This window comes from Leptonychotes weddellii, chromosome 3, assembly GCF_054177405.1.
Source record: "Leptonychotes weddellii isolate Sample4059 chromosome 3, ASM5417740v2, whole genome shotgun sequence".
In the NCBI taxonomy this organism is placed as follows: Eukaryota; Metazoa; Chordata; class Mammalia; order Carnivora; family Phocidae; genus Leptonychotes; species Leptonychotes weddellii.
Window position 1 is genome coordinate 96,626,457 of NC_138371.1, and position 18,892 is coordinate 96,645,348.

The 18,892-nt window shown below is 41.2% G+C and overlaps 1 protein-coding gene across 2 annotated transcripts in view; it reads left to right on the forward strand.

Moving 5' to 3' along the window:
* Positions 1–1,218: 1,218 nt before the first annotated feature.
* The window catches only part of CNTNAP5 (contactin associated protein family member 5), a 741,254-nt gene continuing 723,580 nt past the window's right edge, over positions 1,219–18,892 (forward strand). For both annotated transcript variants that reach the window (XM_081814618.1, XM_081814619.1), the window contains exon 1: positions 1,219–1,652. In XM_081814618.1, the coding sequence (XP_081670744.1) occupies positions 1,571–1,652 (82 nt within the window). In that variant the 5' untranslated portion in view covers positions 1,219–1,570. The remainder of the gene's footprint in view (positions 1,653–18,892) is intronic.

An 18,892-nucleotide genomic window follows, 5' to 3' on the forward strand; every position in this document is an offset into this window, starting at 1 on the left:
GTTAACCTCAGGATTCATGCAGAAGCTGCATGAAACCCAACTCAATCAAGACCAAAGGCTGTTGTCAAGAATCTATAGTGTGAAATAAGTCTGCCTGGGCGCTGATGCTGCAGGGGGGTTGGGGGGGGGGGAAGAGGAGACATCAAATTCCTCTGAGGTGATTCTACCCCTAATTAGATTGTAAGCTTCACATAGGATAAATCATTATGGTCCCTCATTTTGTTAAGGTTTGACAGCTCTCTGACAGCTTCCAATAAAAACAAAATAAATTGATATGGTAAAGCAGGAGCGTCCCCAGATGTAAACTAGAAGCCAAAGACAGAACCAGAGTTTCCAATAGGAAGCTTCTAGGAAGAAACCAGAACTACTCTTTACCCCCTTTTAAAATTTAAATCCTTCCATGGGAGGGGGAGTGGGAGGGGGGAGGCGGGCTCAGATCTCCAATCTTTGGAGCCAACCAGGACCCCCACCCTGACTCGCATCATTTATCATTGAGAGACCTAATTTGTCTCTCCCTCTCTCGGGAACCTAAAGCCCTGGACACCTTGCAGTACTCGCCCCAAGCTACGTGCCAACAGAGAGGAGGGAGGCGTGGATGTGGTCGCCCTGAAAGTGCGAACGACTGGAGCGGGGCGCAGGATCGAAGAGCAGGGACGCGGATATAACGTTAAACAGCTAAATCAGAAATTCCAATATCAATACCCGTCGGCCTTCCATAGTAGGAAACAAACACGGTGGAAAAAATCGCGCATCACTCAATAATTCAAGTCTTCCCTCTCCTCTCAAAAAAAAAAAAAAAAAGAAAAAAAAAGAAAAGGCATCTCGTTAGCTCGTTGCCAAGCTTTCCATGGGAAATTCTCTCTTGCTGATGCGTCTGTCTTCCAACTCCTTTCAGCATCCCTCGGGCAGCAATGTTCTTGGAAAACCTGGTTGTAATGTCAGGGCTTCTTCGCAGTCCCCCGAGCGGGGGCGGGGCGGGAGGCAGAGGACGGGTGGAGAGGGGAGGGGAGCGAGACGCGCCCCCGCGAGAGGGACCCCAGCCCCTGGGCTGTGGGAGCGCACGGGGGCCTGGAGCTAGGGCGCCCGAGCGCGCCGAGGACCCGCCCAGGCCGCTCTTATAGGAGAGCGCGGGGCGGGCCTGGCCGGGGGCGGCGCCGCGCGCCCAGCTCGCCTATAAGGAGCGGCCGGCCGGGGTGCGGATTCCAGCGCCGGCGGCCGAGGTGCAGTGGCAGTCAGCCCCGCTCGGAGCCTGGTGTTGCAGCGGGGTTTGAATTTGCACCTTTGAGGAGCGGGGAGAGGAGGAAGAGGCGGGCGAGGAGGGCGAGTACAGCAAGCGGCAGTTGCGGGGACCGTAGCTTCAGCCGCAGCTCCGAGGCAGAGCCCGCTACGCTTTCGGGGGAGCGTCTGGACACGGGATGGAGTAAAGCCGCGAGTGCCTCTCCTAGAGGGGGTGGGAAGGGGTCAGGCGGTGCCGAGGAGAGAGGGAGAGAGAGCGAGAGAGAGAGAAGAAGCCGCGGCTGGCGCCTGCGAATTTGGTATTCGATCGGGAGGGACCGCTTACTCGGGGGAAATGGATTCTGTACCAAGGCTGACCAGCGTTTTCACTTTGCTGTTCTCCGGCTTGTGGCATTTAGGATTAACAGCGACAAATTGTGAGTACCAGGAGCTGGGGGCGGGTAGGTGAGGTGGGAAATGCTAGCGTTGGGGAGAGACACTCAACTGTCCAAGCATGTACAATTGTGTCTGCTCTGGGCAGAGGAGAAGGGGGAAAATGCTGATTGGTGTGGTTCTATCACTCAAACCATCCCAAAAGTTAGCAGAGCTAAGATGAGCCAGCCCCGCTGAATTTCCTGCCCTTCTCCCCGAATCGCAAAGTTCGGGGAGAAGGGAAGCTCTTCCTTGAGCCTCATGCCGGGTCCGCGTTCTATGCCTGCCTGGTCTCAGCCACAGCTTTTCCGGAGAAGGGCCCCGGGGTTCAGATTGTATGCACTGACGGCTGAGCTTCCAGAGAGAGAGAGAGAGAGATGCTCCCAGCCACCAGACTCGGTGACAGTGGCTTGTCTCTGAATGCGGCTGCCTGGGATTTGCAATATGCCCAGTACCTCACTAGATATGGCTTTCAGCTCTCCCCTAGGCAGAAGGCTCCAGTTGGGGTATCTTGCAACCAATAGGCATCGGTTTAATAGGATTGGGAGTTTTGGTCTAAGAGTCATGGCCCAAAGTAGTCAAACCACAAGATCAATGGCTGCCCCTGTTACAGGAGGAAGAGCTTTGATGCACACTCCACCCCCAAAAATCTTTGTGCCAAAGAACACATAATGAGTATGCACTAAGTGTTCACTCTGTCGTCCAAGCTCTAACCTCAGCAAGTGCAGGGCATTTAATTTAATAGGCAGGAAGGCTGGACACCTGGGGATCTGCCACCTGCACTGTGTATTTAAAGAACCCAGTTCGTCAAAGTTGAATAAATCGCTAGAGCCATCAGAGGTTCAAGCTCAATTGCTCAGCTGCCTCTCTAGGCAGAGAGAGGGAAGTTTTTCCAGCTTGGAAACTCCTAAATGAGAAAGAACGCAATTAAGCCATCTGTGTTGTTTCCAAAGATGGTTTATCAAGGTTCCTTGAGTTTCTGGGCTTGCTCCTCTGTCTGCTAACCTCACCAGGAACCTCAGAAATGCTTAACTGTATTGGAACATAGCATCACTCTTAGAGAAAGATAGGAAGACTACTTTGTACTTGGGAGTCCCCTTACATTACTCCCCACCCTCTTAGGTTCTCTTGAGTAAGAGATACTCAACCCAGAGTTGCACCTCAAGGGAAGACAATTAGACAAATGTTGTTTAGTGAAAATGTTTCAAAGCACAACCAGTGTTTCTGTGATTGGAAGTTTTGGAGTTTCAGAATCTATAGTTAGTGGTAATGCCTTATAAAGATTTTATTAAAGTTTCTATTCTAAAGGAGCACTGAAGAGGTCAACCTTTCTAAAAGGGAGAAGCCAGAGGGACTTAGGGTAGAAATCATTTCAGAGAATAGGTAGGAAAAGGTTAGAATCTGATGTTTCTTTTCTCTTCCTCCTCCTCTCCTCCCTTCCCTCCTCCTCCTCCTCTTTCTTCTTTTAAGTGAAATTGTTCCCATGGTGCTTTAGAAAAACATCTAAGTGTTTTAGTTAGAGGAAGTTAGGCAGGTGCTGAGCTAGCCTCTCTACCTCCTAAAACACTAGAGGTCAGTATTGTCCTAATGATGCAAAGGTGTAGCAGTGAAAAAGCTGTTTTTCCTTTAGCACATTTACCTATCTGGAAATAGTGAGTATTTTGAAGATCCACAAAGGTGGTGCGAGGAATAAGGGTAAAATAGATAGAACATATTCTATAGGAATATGGCTGGGACTTCCTTATGGTAGCACCTTTTCTTAAGAGCAAGGGAAAAAAATGTAGAATGTCAATTTCTGTAAATTAATTGAATTATGGTTAATATGTTGTAATAATGCTCATAAAACCTAAATGGCGTGGATTTAAGGATCATGCTTATCATTACTGATGCAGCAATAAAGCTAATTCTCAATATTTAAAATGAAACTTTGTGATAATGAGCTTTAGTATTTCATCAGTGACAGTTTAATTTCCTTATTTCCAATCAACATTTCAATTGAATGCACGCTACTTGCTAACATTAGCATTCCACAATTCGTCCAGACTTCAATTGTCCACATACTTTATCCATTAAATTTAGGACTTTGATTTGCTATTTATCTACAATCCATTAACGTTTATATGCATGTATTGAGGAAGATAAATCTCCTTTCAAATAGTCAGTTTGTATAAGTATACAGATTATTTGGAGAATTTTCTTCACCAAGAAGATTTTTATTTTTTGAGGTAACATTTTATGTCATTTGTGAAAGTATCCCTAAACATGGTTTATTTACCCAAGACTCTCCATAAACTTTTTCAGCCTGTGAACTTTGTTCAAATAAAAACAACTTTTAATTGTTTGTATTATTCTAATAATAATATGTTGTTATTACTATTGTTGCATGTAGAATGTATATGTGTGTGTGTTTAATTTTCTTATACTTTGACCAAAACTTGGGCATTTGTCTGCAAGAGAGAAATAAATGCTTACCCAATTATAGATTTGATAAGTTTCTAATTAAACAAAATTAAAATAAAGGCAGGTTAGAAGGCCAGCTACAGAATAAATATTATGAATCTGTGCAGAGAACATAATTATCAACCAGTAATAAAAACTCTGGAAATTCCCCCATTCCAGATTTTCAGGATATTAAGTAGCTACAGCATTTCCTTTGGGTTTACCCTGAGGGAATTAGTTAATTTCGAATGTAGCTATGATAGGCCAGTGTTAAATGAAAAACCATTTTACATATAATATCAACTCCTTTGACACAAGAAGAAACGATGTGACTTGATAGTTGGTTCAAGTGAAACCAGGAGTTTGAAATGCTGACGGGTTTTAGCCCTGGTGATGCTACAGCTAACATGTCAAATGTCCATGCAGTTATACAACTTTGCCGTGCTCACAGGCTTGGGTATAAAACAGCAATTGAGATATGTGTCTTCTCCCAAACAGAACAGCAGCTTGGTATTTTACTGAGGATATTCTTCAAATATTAGGTATGATAATGCAAGATAATGACTATGATAATGCAAGAAATTGCATTCAGAAGATAAGAGCAATGCACGGGATACTTACAGGGTCACTCTTCACTTTATTTTTGCCAATAATCAGATGTTATGTGGTTATGACTGTCTTAATTTTGACCCAGTCAGTAAGTCACTTTGATCTCCAAGCATCTTAACTGTTTGGTGCTACATATCAGGTTCACAGAAATAACAGCCTTGAGAAAGAAATCAAAAACTCTTTATTCTATGATGATGCCTTTCATCACAGACAGAACCTCATGTAAAATATATGAGGATGTCAATCATATTCATAAAATCTTTAAATAAAGAGATGCGATATACCTTGAGTCATCTGAAGCTTATGCACAAACCCAATCAATAGGTAATATTATAAATAAACAAATATCAGGCTGACTTTTTTCAGCAGGAAAGTGTTTGCAGTATACTTTTGTGGCAATTATAGTCAGCAGAAGTGAAGGAAGCACTATAATGCTCATTTGAAGAGAGTCCTAAAGATTTTCCCATGGTTGGATGGGCTTATCTTTGACAATCCATGTGAATTCTCTTTCCCTTCAAACCCTCATAACCCCCATCTCCAAACCAGATTTCCACTATTGGAACATGTAAATGAAAAACTAGAAGAACAATGTTCACACCAGAGACAGAATTATGAGAAAATTACTTTCCATTAGAATAACCTCACTCCAGCCCCTATTCTCATTCAAATGAATGACTGTCTTCTAAGTTGAAGGTTTCTTTTTTTCCCCCTGCTCTTCCCAATTGCCTCTTCTTTCTTTAGTAGGACCCAGTTTCCTTACCTACATCGCTTTACTTTTCAGTGCTCATTTGTTACAAAACAAAGTATTGTGATATCATTTGAAATGTTCCTAAAAGCTTTAGTTGCTGATCCAAAGCCCTTTAGTTTGCATGCCAGAACTTTGCTGAAATATGGCTTGTATATACAAAGCTAATATCCTCACTAGTTAGGAAGGTGGGAAGAGGGTCTACTTACCACAGGATCATTATATAGTAGTCATTCATTCAACGGAACTTTGGTTTGAAGATTCAGTGTACTAATTTGGAGCTAGTAATGGCATTTTTAATACATAAGGGAAGCTGTCTTCATTCATCAAAATTCTGACACTTTCTGGAAAGTGTCCTTGTGTAGGTTATCAACTTATCCTAATGATCGTGGTGTATTAATTGAAGGAGTTGGATCAAATGGTTATTAAGGTCCTTTCTAGTCCTAATGTATTTTTGTCTTTACTGATGTTACTACTTACTGGTCATTCCGTTTGGATACTTCTGGGATGGTTGTACTCAAAATTGTTAAGCAATTATATTTAGAATAACAACATAATAGGGCCTTAATTCCTACTAACTGCTGTGCACTTTGTATCTCTCACTTCATATGCCGTGTGCACATAATTTGGCAAGGCAGTACGGCTAGGTAGACTTTATTAAATTCAGTTTACAGATGAGTAAATTTAAGGTTAATAGAAGTTAATAATTTTCCTAGGATCATAAAGCTATGCAAAAAAAAAAAAAAAGATCAGGACCTGGACCTCTATCTCCAAAGATCAGAGTCTGCAAGATATGAAATTAATTCCCATGCATTTAGTTGGGGGCTATGTGTGAGCTGGCAAGTTGCCTTGGGATCCCTGTGGTTAGTCTGTTTAGCTCCATCCATAGCAAAGGGCAGGGAGGTAGCAGTTTCCACCAGAGCCAACTCCTGAGTTATAGCTTACCAAAAAAAAGGAATGTAGATTTAATACAAGATGCCTAATATCACAATGGTCAACAGTAAGAGGCCTCATATCTGGGTGAGCACCAGATGCTTTAATTTCCTTTTACAAGTTTCAGTAAAAAACTGGATAGGGGAAGGACATAGCCTTAATAAAGACTTGTGACCACACACACACACACACTACCATGAGAGCTACCTCTATTGGCATCATGTCTTCTAAGTCTCTAGGTGTCAGACCAAATGTATTAATTAAATAGTAGGTGTGAGCTCCTTCTCCCTGCACAGGGCTGTTCCTAATCTGGCCCTGCCTACTGCTCTAAATTGCATGTCTGCCATTCTTGTCCTGTCCCCTAATTTCCATTTAGGGAACTCCACATTCTACAAACAAGCCATGCTATCCTCCATCTCCCTTGCATTTATTTGCATATGTTATCTGCTTGATCTCGTTACCCTTTTCCAATTTTTACACACCCTCACTTTCTCCCAGGTATACACACACACACACACAGAGGCTTTCCCCACACTGGGCCAAATGGCCCTATGTATGGCTTAGTATATTTCCATAGCACTTGCTTAGAATCCGTGTCTCCCCAAGTAGTTGCAAAGCTCCTTGATTATCATATTTCATTTCAATGTCTATATTCAACACATAAAACAGGGGGTGAATGAATGGATGAGAGAATCAGTGAATGGTTTCTAATTAAGAATTTTCACTTCTAAACAAAAAAAATATATTTCTATGGCCCTGTTGCTAGAGTCTTTTTAAATTTATTTGGTTTATTTTGTTTTTAACTGGCAAGTATTACTTATTATTGTTTTGGAAATGCTAAGAAGATCTGAGCTCAGTACCAAGTTTGAGCTAATTTTATTAACTTGCTTTTGCAATTTTAACGAACATTTCCTATATAGGTGAAAATACAAAAATATATAGCTATAAAAATCTTTCTTCATAGCCCAGAGTTCAGTATAAAAAGGAAAAGTTTGAATGCTTTTTAATAGGGTGTTAATAGTAAATTACTGGAAAGATTGTATTTTATTGCAAACCGACAACGTGACCTCGGTAACACTGTCCTGAGCCTCTGATATCCTCTCTCTAAGCTGTGGTTGGAAGATTTAAGTGTTAATAGTTTGTGTGTGTTACTCATTTGAAAAATTTATTGAAGAAATATGTCCCACCTGAAGGCTCTCTTTCCTAAACTCAAGTTTTTCTAGAAATAGGAGAAATAAAGATAAATAAGAAGATACAGTCCATGATCTTAAGGAACTTTGAACATGGACATCCAGAAAAATAAATCTTTAATCATGTCAATGTGATAAATGCTGTAACATAGATAAGCACCAGGTATAACATGAGGCACCAAACGAGCATCTCAGACTGGCTGGGGCATCAAGGCAGGCTCATGGAGGGAAGTGAGATGGAAGGTAGGACTTGAACAAAGTCAGACTTCACTCACTGGAGAAACGGGGGGAGGTTCTCACAGGCTTTTTGTGTGAAGGCTTAAGGGTGAGATGTGTTGTAGTGACTACTTGCGGGAGCAGCTTATAGGCAGAGGTTTAGAAAAAGAAATGAGAGAATTTGGTAAGCGGGGGTGGAGGGTCTTATTTTTACTGTTCAAGCTATGAAGCTTCATTGAAGGATTTTGTATATGTAATTAGATAATACAGAATCAGATATTTGTTTAAAAAATCACCATGTGAAGGATAGACCAGCCCGGGCCAACACTAGCAGTGAGAAAAACTAGTTAAGAGCTTATCACAATAACTCAGGTGATAATAAATAAGAGCCTGAAGAAGGAAGTTTCAGAATCTGCAAAGGTCACAAAGAACCAGAAAGAAAATAATGGCCAAGTACATTGAAAACATAGGGTTATATAAACTAGTAAACTCACAGAAGGCACAGATTTGTGGTTAACATGTATTCCATAGCTGCTCCCATTGTTTTTGACAAATGAGAGCTATAGATACTAGAAAAGGTGCTCTGTTCTCTGAAACGAAGTCCTTCTCTGGGAATACCAAATAACCATATTCTCAGAGCAGTACATTTCATATTTGCATGACACTATATAGCATATGCTGTCTGTATCCATCATTCTGATGCATCTTCTAGTCTGTAAATTATGCCGATTTTTGTCAGCAGAGTGAGAACTAGTCATTAAGAAATGTGTAATTAAACCTCAGTGTTTCTGTTCTTGATCCCCTTCTGGCAGGGGTTAAACTGGGGATCATTCCTACTATCAGTGGTTGCTCTTTGGAAAGAGAAACAAGGGGAAGTTGTGCGTGCCATGTTGATCTGCTATCATTGGTAATTGATTTGCCGGCATAAATTCCATGTCTCTACATTTCTAATTGCTTTTGTGCATATTCTTGGGGGTTGATTAATGCCATCTGTTCACTGGATCAGCTGAATTGATTGAGTTTTAGAGGATGACAACAGTAATGCTGAAGATAGGGAAAAAAAATGAAAGGGAAATGCCAAAACACACTCATGATGTATATTATTTTTAACTATCCACCTTTGGAAACAGAAATATCCCTTTGAAGACAGTCCAAGGCAAATAGCAGTTTAAAGACATTCGCCTAACACACAGATGCTTGTAGGTGTTAGTCTAGGCCACTGTTTGCTGAATATACACGTTCAGCTCTCTCCCTCTGCACCCCCTGCCCGGTCCCTCTCTCCCTCCCTCTGGCTTACCCTTCCTCCCTTTCCCACTCCTCTCTCTGTCATGTGGCCGTGTATTTTTGGTATTACCATTGGCTCTTCCCTGAGCTCATGATTGTGTTCAGATGTGACAGGAGGGGAGGAAAAAAAAAAAAAGAAGTCTGTTGGATTTAAGTGTTTCCTTGCTATAAACTACGTGGGCACAGTCACCAAATGTGAAGCCTCCCATCAAGGCCTATTCTAAGGGTAGGCCTGACAGGGATCTGCCACCCACAGGACACTTGGGAAAGCCCACTTGATTCCAACACCCCCTACCCATCTGTCCCCAAACAACTCTTTCGCCAACTCCATCAGTGCCCTGAATCTGTAAATATGGGGGAAAGCCTTTCAATGCATAGAGCTAAGCCTTAAGACACAAAGTCCCACTGGGAGAGAAAATATTGTGATGTATATCCATGCTGAACTGTTCTTGACTGAGAGGAACAGACCTTTTCCACAAAACAAAACAAAACAAAAAGTTAATGGAAGAGAAGGTGCTGGGTATCTGAAGGAGATGAAGAGAATGTTCTGAGTGGGGAAGGGCAAAGAATAGGGATGTTCAAGGTGTCTAAGACAAGTGTTGCCAACTTCCTGATTTTACCCAGGACCCTGCATAATCCAAGCAGGTGGGCAATGGGGTGGTGGTGAAGGAGAACGGAAAGGGTGTAGGTCACAGAGTTCTAGGTTGATTTAATTCTCCCTCAGTGAACCTTTCCTATGGATATTCACATGGACCTTGTAGAGTTAACATAAGGATAACATGAATTACTCTGTATAAAATGTACATGATGTGGGAATTAATAGTTAAACCTGTTATAATTGCTAATGAACCTCAACACGGATTCTCTCAAAATCAGTTATAATAAAAATTAGGGCAAAGACGTTTCCATTCTCAAGCAAAGGTAGAAGAGCTCACTCTCCCTTCATCTGAGTGAGCAGACAGCTGAGTGATTGATTGCCCAGGCAAATAGAATCTTGTTCTCATTTTAATTCCAATGTCAAGAGGACTGTGGGCAGAATCCGTCTCCACCTGACAGAAACATGACTGTATGGATTCTTCACTCGATTCCTGAGCTCTGTCAGAATATGACCACTGTTTCTGGGCTGTGGCCAGTGAACCTGCTCGCTGAAAAGCTCACAAAGGGAACCCCACAAGAGAGTGGAACTGGGGTGTTCATCTAGAAAATTAAGGAGCACATCTCCAGAAAAGTGAGCAGACCCTGGCAGATAATGTCAGCATTATAGGAGAAGTGTCCTTGATCAGACCTTGAGAAAAAACTGTGAACCTGGGCAGAGTCTGTGTGAAGTGTTCCCAGTGTCTGAAGCAGGAGGCTCAGGCAGGAGTTTGGGAGAAAGTTCCTATCCTGCACCGCTGAATCCTGCGTTGGGTGGATAAATAATAGACATGCACTTGTTAATGTTGAGTTAAAAATCAGGTGCTGGTACAATGGTTGGGGTATTATAAGTTCTTCTTCCATTTTCAAGTGAATCATTCATTCATTCATTGATTCAAAAAATAGCAGCCTTTCCTGTTCCCCGATCTTTTCTCTCTGCTTCCTTGTCTTCAGTGTTTCTTCCCCTTTGTCCCAACTCGCCTGCTTCCTGACGCTCCTTCCTTTTCTTTCTCTTTGTCCCCATCCCTCCCTTTTTCTACTCTTTTCCTCTTCTCTATCTCTGTCTCTCTTCCTTCACTCGGCCTGTCTCAATCAACATTTACTAAATGACTCCTTTTTATGTGTTATAGCCGACGCTAACACTTTTCAAACTTTTCCATTGAAGTGCCGCTCCCCGGAAAAAAATAAAAAATAACCAGAGTGCAAGAAAACCCAGGGGATTCTCGATTCCCCCTCAAGTAGCCACTGAAGCATGTAATTTCTTGAATTTGTGTCTTAAGCTCTCAGACACATTTGCATTCTGCTCTGCATTATAGCCATGTTTATATTACGATAAAAAATAACTTCCCAAGCCCTCCAATTAAAAATTGATGGGCAAAGTTGATTCACTTAACCCATGGCAGAGGGCCACATATGCCCGGGAGGCTCAGGTCTGAGCTTTTGAGCTCTCTCTGCCTGCATATGCCTTCCAGGGTTCCTATGTGAAGGAGAACAGCTCCCCTGTCTCTCATCTTGGAACAACAGCAGCTTCATTTGCTATCAACTGTGACCGGTCTGTGAGCTGCACATTACGATTAATCGATAATGGGAGGTGAGAAGGGATTTTCAGTTCACAGGAGGAAAGGAAACCCACAAGCCTACGAAGTGAATGGAAATGGAGCTGTTTGGAGGGGCTGTGAGCAAGCAGTCTGCGTAGCCCTCTTCAGGTCTGGCCTGCACCCCCTGCAGTCACCGGGCAATGTTCTGCCACACACATGGGGCTTACCTTTGAGTGAATGAGCTCTGCCAGGTGACAGGATTGGGGTCAACAGGGGCAGATTCTTTCTGATTGGAGACAGGCTGAGCTTACCAGGATATTAAAAGAGAGATTAATGCCTCTCATTCTACAACAATCAGGAACCTTTTGACACAATCAAAAGAAATGAATCCAGCAGATTGGAATGTTGGAACACTGGAGATTAGAGATAAAGTGAAGTAATGTGTTTCTTCATTGGCAGGGTTTCCAAACCTCCACCCCGTGCCAGGGGTGGTACCTGATGAGGACTTGTTCTATTCCTAACCACAGCCATCGCCCTCTCCATTATAGACTGAGGATGTGCTGGCTTGGATGGTCAGGTTATTTAACCAAGATCAGATAGCTACGAGGCGGTCTTCCTGGGATTATTGTCCATGTTTCCCTGACTGCAAAGTCTGTACTTGCTTTCATTCTGCTTGCTGTTTCCTTGAACCCAAAGCCGAGCCTGAACCATCCTTGAACTCAAGTTGACGCTCAGCCTTGCAGAGCAAGTCTTCTCTCTGATCCAGGGTGAGAAAACCCTTGTCAGGCTAGACCTACAGATTCCTCCCGATCTGCAGGTCATTTGTTCCTAACTTTGCGGGCCATCCTTTCCCCTACATCTAGAAATACCTGTGGCAAACAGCTCCTGTACATCTAACCATTTGTAAAAGTTGATTGAATTACTCATTAAAGCTTGTGCCATCAACTCTCTGTGGCGGGTTTAACAAGTGCATACCCAGTACCATTATTCTTTGCCACAGACTAGGTGCGATGATGAGCATCTGCCCTGCTGTTCTTGTAATGTCTGCTTGAAGAAGAGGATCAGCCCTGTGTGAACTTCCTTTTATCACAAGCTGTGTGGACAGCCAGTCCAGGCAGTGGTTTGCTTTATTCTCCAGCTCTCCTGCACTCGTCCCTTCTATCTGGGCTATTGCTTGGCTCGGCTGTGAGGTGTGTCTTTGTGTGTCTCCTTTGTCCTCTTTTTCAGCTATTTTCTTGTCTCAGTGCAAAGTAACTCATCTGATGGCCAGCACCCTCGAAGTCTTGCCTCTTTTCCTCTATCAGTGGCTGTCCAGAAAAGAAACAGAGAATCCCGAAATAACTCACTTGGAGGCAATTCATAGATGCTGTGTTCTAGCTCTCAGAAAGAATCAGTGTTTCAAAGAATAAGGCCTTAAATATTAAAACTTATTTCAGGAACAGGAGTTTTTGGCTTCCAAAATGAATTCTTACATAGACTTTCTGGATGCAAAAGAAATGACAGATTGCTGTTTGGGGGAAATGGGGCGAGGAGGTAGAGGATTCCACTGCTCAGTCTACTCTGATTCTGCATAGACGTACCATGTGAATGAAGCCTCAGCCTTAACTGCAGGAATCTCTAAGTTTGTAATTGTATACAGATGTGATTAGGCATAGGACAATTTTGAAGAAGAGGGGTAAGTGCCCTCCACGGTAGCCAACATTTGGCTGGAGTGCCAGCAGCAAATCCGCCCTGGGCGTTCACCACTTGCATCTGCTTGCAACAGTCAATGATCTGCTTTTGAGGTTATGAAATATTTTAAATATTATCTCTGCCCAGGTGCCTATTTTTAACCCCTTGAAAATTTATTTTTGTCCTGATGCTATTTTATAGAGGTCTTAGGACAAGGGAACCTTACTGGCATTTACAGATTGGAAAAGAGAGTAGCTTATCCAGGACATGTCTCTTCATTTTGATCTCCTCAGTGAACAGTCAGTAGCTCTTCTTATTAAAATATACATATAATTTTGTCAGGGCCCTTGAATTATCCACCTCCACCCTAGATATTCCCTGGGGACCTTCTCAAAAGAAGGGATTTCATGTTAGCCATACAGCAAGCAAATAGTAAATAACTACTTGCTAGATCGAATTAAACATAGACACTTCACGTGAAACCCAAGTGCAGACAGCAAGCCTGGTTGAGGGACAGGAATAGAAGCAGACCCCTGAATGTGGCCCTCAGTTCACCGTGTGTTGATAAAAGCACAGTCTCATGCCTCTGCCTCTTAACTTTTGTGAGAAAAATAGATCTTCGGTCTCCACCGGTGAGGCCTTCTCAGTGTGCTCCCTAATGTTAATTAATGTGGCTAGGAGTGGTAAAGGTACACAAATTAAATAAAATTGTTGCATGTCTGGATTCAGCCTTGGTTCCTGATTCTGGTTAGATTCTTAATTGTAATCACACGCTTGTGTGTTTGCGTACAGGTCCATGCATTAGAAAATCACATTGCATTTAGATCTGCACTGTATTTATATAGGGAAATAAAACCCCTAGTGAACTCCAAATGCTCTTGCTCTGCATGCTTAATAGAATTTAATATAATAAATAATTTAAGATAATATCTATGCATACACATATGTATTATATATTTGAGTTTCCCTTCATGGTTAATACACCAGGTAGAGTTTTACGTGTGTATACACTCTATGCGAACTGCCTATTCTGGCAAATGTCAAAATTTATTATCCCCCAAGGTCAATATTGACTTGGGTGTCACCTTTGTGAATATTCACTTCTGTAGATAATGAATTGAAATGGGCATTTGGATGGAAATTAATATCTATTTATTTTCTGAAATCGAGTATGTTTTGCCACAAAGGTGGATAAATGCTGGAGGGAGGCATGCAGACATGTTCCACTGTAGCTGTTCTGTTTCAGGACAGTGTTCAAGTAAGCATCCTTTGCATTCCAATTTACTGTGGTTATTTTTTTTTTTTTTATAGTTCTTTCACATGGTTCCTTTACCTAATGGACAGAATGCAAATCTTCAAATATATTCAGCTTGACATTTCGGTAACAGAATCGGGAGATAATGATACTTGAGCATATGGATAAGTATACATGGGATTAATGAACCCCTTGGCCTTGGAATTTATTTAGGCCAAGATACTATTACCTGAGAAACACAAAGCTCCTTCAACAATGATCTAATTAAATGAAGAATACAGGAAGAGACATAAAATTACAAAGGGGTTCTTTTGGTTTTGAGATATTGAGCTTTTGTCTTGAAATAACCTTATGAGACATCATGTGATTTGAAGCCTGTGTGTGTGTGTGTGTGTGTGTGTGTGTGTGTGAAGTTCTTACTTCTATATTAACAAAAGTTAGTACCACATGTTTTGGCACCTTTTAACTATATCAAACCAGGGTAATATTCTTACTAAAATTGTGAGTCTACAATAGAAATATTTCCTGTTGTTCTTGTCATCACTGTTTTATCAATTTGGGGTGTTGAGCTGCCAAATACACACACACATACACACACACACACTGTTTTATCAATTTGGGGTATTGAGTAACCAAATACACACACACATACACACACACACACTGTTTTATCAATTTGGGGTGTTGAGCTACCAAATACACACACACACACACACACACACACACTGTTTTATCAGTTTGGGGTATTGAGTAACCAAATACACACACACATACACACACACACGCTGATTGATGTTCTAACTTAATAAGAACTGATAAGGCCCTTAGATGAAAGTATAATTGTGACAGGTGCTGTGAGCTGCCTTATATGCATGGAATCTAGATATGCTTTTCTGTACAAATATTCACCCACATCATATTCCTGATTTTGTCCTTTATAAACAAGATGGATTAGTTTAGCTGTCATGTCAGCAAACCTTTTCCTGCCGTTAATGGTTTGATAAAAGATCTGGACTTAGGAAAGAATATCATAATTAAACACAGACCATGGCTTAGTAGTCAAGGGAATAAACCACTGTGAAAATTCATTAGTAAAGTTAATCCAAGAAACACTGGAGCAAGTGAAACATAATCAATTTCAGGGGAGAATGTATAACTTTATTGATGTTCTCAGCCTTCTTGATACATTGTTTGGGGTAAAGATTTCTATGTTTTCTGTATAAATATCAATTTTATTGGAAAATTCAATTTGACTTATTGGGTTCCTATAGCTAAGTGTTTTGTGGCTTCATTGGGGAAATGATGTCATTTTGTATATGGAGAAATAAAAATACCTCACTTGGTGTCCAATGAAACTCTAATTTTACACACCTTCCAATTCTCGTTCCAGATTAGAAATCAAAGGCAGGATGACACCTCTGCTTTTTTTTGTGCTAGGAAAATTTAATGCCTAGAAGAAGCCAAAGACATTGGGAGGTTCCTTTGTCATTGTTTACATGTGCTTTTGCACACATGCCTGTATGAGACACATAAGTGCTCAATGTCAATTAGTTTAGTTTATGCTTCTCTTTAAAAAAAAAAAAAAATCATCCTGGTTGTGTGAGATCAGTAGTTCTCAGTTGGAAGTGGTTTTGCCTCAGGAAACATTTATCAATGTCTGGAGATGTTTTCAGCTGCCCCATCTTGAGTCTTGCTATTGCATGTAGTGGATAGAGGAGTGGGGATGTTAGTAAGCATGCAACAATGCACAGGAATGTACCCCACAACAGATAAGCAGATAAATATCTAGCCCAAAATGTCATGATAGCCGAAGTCTGAGAAACTGTTTAGATCTGTCAGTTATTTATGGAACATCATGTGTTAATTGAAAAGACAACACACACACACACACACACACACACACACACTAAGCCTTTCTTCTAACCTCTAGCTCTTAGATCCTTAGAATAGAAGACGAAATATCCTGGTCCTGATTTCTCCACTTACTGGCTGTATGATATTGTGCTCATCGTTCCACATTTTTCCCAAATAAGGGTAATGATATCTGCCGTATCTGCTATTGTAAATAACAAATGAGATAAGTAGTGTCTTTGGAGAAGCTGCAAATGCATATTTTTGATATGTTGATATTTAGTATAATTTTAACTATTTATTATCTATCTATCTATTTATTTATTTATTTTAGTTTTTGGAGAAATAATGGTCTGGCTGTACTGTCCTGGTAGGCCTTAGATAAACAAATGCTAATAGGGGGAGATACAGGCACAATGTGAATAGGGATGAAAGGGACGTATCCTGGACTGGGAATGGCAAGATAAATTTCACACCATTTTTCTAATTGCCTTGTGGTCCAATTTTAACTCTTATCTTGAAAGTCATCCGGTCATGCCCCCTTAGTCACAGTGCCATGGTGCTGTCATGCAGTAGTGAAAATCTCTTTCGTAGCAAAACATTTTCTAATTTTTTGTCTTTTTTTTTTTTTTCTTTTCATAGCAACCTCCTCTGGCACACATACATATTTGGGGAGTTCTGGGAACAAACAGAAAGTTCCAAAGTGGTCTATGGAGGTGCTTCCTGACACTCAGGAAAGGCAATGAACCAATCTATTCAGATGACATTTTCTACTTCATCTAGCAACTCAGAGATCAGTTAGATAAGGATTCTGGGTTTGATTTCTTATCTGCTCCAATCAAATCTTCAATTTCTAAAAAGCAATTAAAGCAGATATACAGTATTTAATTTGCCTTCTCAATGGAAATGGGATAGTTGGCCTCGGCCTCTACTGGATGTCTGCTTTTAGAAAAAAGTTGGTTATAAAAGTCAGAAAATGCAGAATTGGCAAAGAGACCTTTGAAGTTATATAATCCAGTCATAACTCGTATAACCTACGTAGATCTCCACATTCCCTATGAGCATTCCAGACAGTTGGCAATTCCATCATACTTCTTTCAGAGGACAGCGCATTTTCCTCCCACAAAATTGTAATTAATAGGGCATCCTTTCTTCAAGCCTACCTCCATGCACCACCAAACCACTGCCCTTAGCTCTGCTCACTGGGGCATCTCAAACCAAGTGCCCTCCCTCTTCATCATGATTTTTCTGCAGATCCATAAGGATGGCATCTCCATTTGTCGTGGTCTTCTAATCTCTTCTTTTCCTTTATTTTTCCTACTGCATGTTTCCCCCTCCTTGCACTTCCCACCATCATGTTCCCTTATTCTGTACATATTCTACTTTGACAATGCTATATTTAAAATATAACGTCCAGAGGGAAAATATAAAGTATAATGTCCAGAATAGAATGCAGTCGTTTCTTCAGACTTGTCTAACTGGTCTGTGGGAGCCACAGTGTGATGGCCATTAGGAAACTTGGATCTCAGAGGAGATTCAGAAAGATTTGACAACAACATAAGGCTTTCAGTCGAAAATGAATCAAGCTAACAAGCACCGGATAGCTGTGTTGTCTAAAGGCCATCAGTGTCTTTTCTTTCTCCCTCTCACTGCTTTCACTTAATTTGCCTTCCATTGGTATAAATGGTTCTCTTCACTCTGTTCAAGGATATCTTGCAAAAGTTTTTCTTAGTGGTTCCTCCTAAATTGAGTAAACTAGAAGCTCTCATCTTAACCTCTATCTTCAGAGATCTCCACAGTCAGTTCTCAACCTCTCTTCTCTGGACTTCATTACTATTTCTTTCCTTTAAACCCTTAAAGCCTATACAATATATATTACGTTTTTATGTCATCTCTGTTTATAGTACTAGTAGCTACCATGATTGACTGCTTACTGTGTGCCAGTCCTTGTCATTAACATGCATCCCCTCTAATTGGCCCCACTACCTTATATGGTTAACGTTTGCTGAGAAACTTACAGTTTAGAGAAGGCTGAGTAATCTACCCAAGTCCATACAACCATTAAGCAGTTGACCTGAAATCCAGCGCTGGTCTGTGATTCTGAAGCACTATATTCTTTACACTGAGAAGAGAATTTTAGACCCTTGGTAGGAGCTGAGGTCCTAACAGTTTCTCAATATATTCTGACTGCAGGAAATCACATTCTGGTTACTGGAAGAAATTACACTCTTTCCCCCCCAATTTTTGGAGTACAGTTCCAAACTATGAACTAATTTTAGCTTTTAGTGAAGAAACGCATTCAACTTCTGAGTATAAACCATGGCTACTTCGGCAGTGGAAGACAGAGAGTCCCACCAGCCTCAGGTTCTGCTCTTCCAAGGCCATGTTTATGGAGATGGTACCTGTATTGCCCCTAGGCAGTAGCCCCCTCTGTGATTTTACTCTTGCTTAAATTTTTCATAAAGCCCTGTGGTTGTTCCTATCTTCTCTACTGTCATGATTCTGGATGCTGTGAAATGATCACAGCATTTTGGGGGACACATATCACTCATGGTGACCTCATCTCTGAACCCAAGCTTTTCAACTGTAGCTTTAGCTCCATTCACACCACAGAAGGAAGCAGTGATAATGAAGAAATACACACACTGACACACACACATCAGTTTGTTTCCTGGAGAACCAATTCATGCAAAGGTTAAGAAATGCACATTATTTTAATATTAAAGAAAATACAGATATGTTCTGGAGTAGGATATAAAATATCATGGAATTCTCAAATGAAACCTCAGATCTCAAACATGTCTCTGGCTTTAAAATGTGTATCCAGTCAAGGTTTATCAGTTCACCCTTCTCTGATTTCTGGACTCCTTAGGAAAAAACT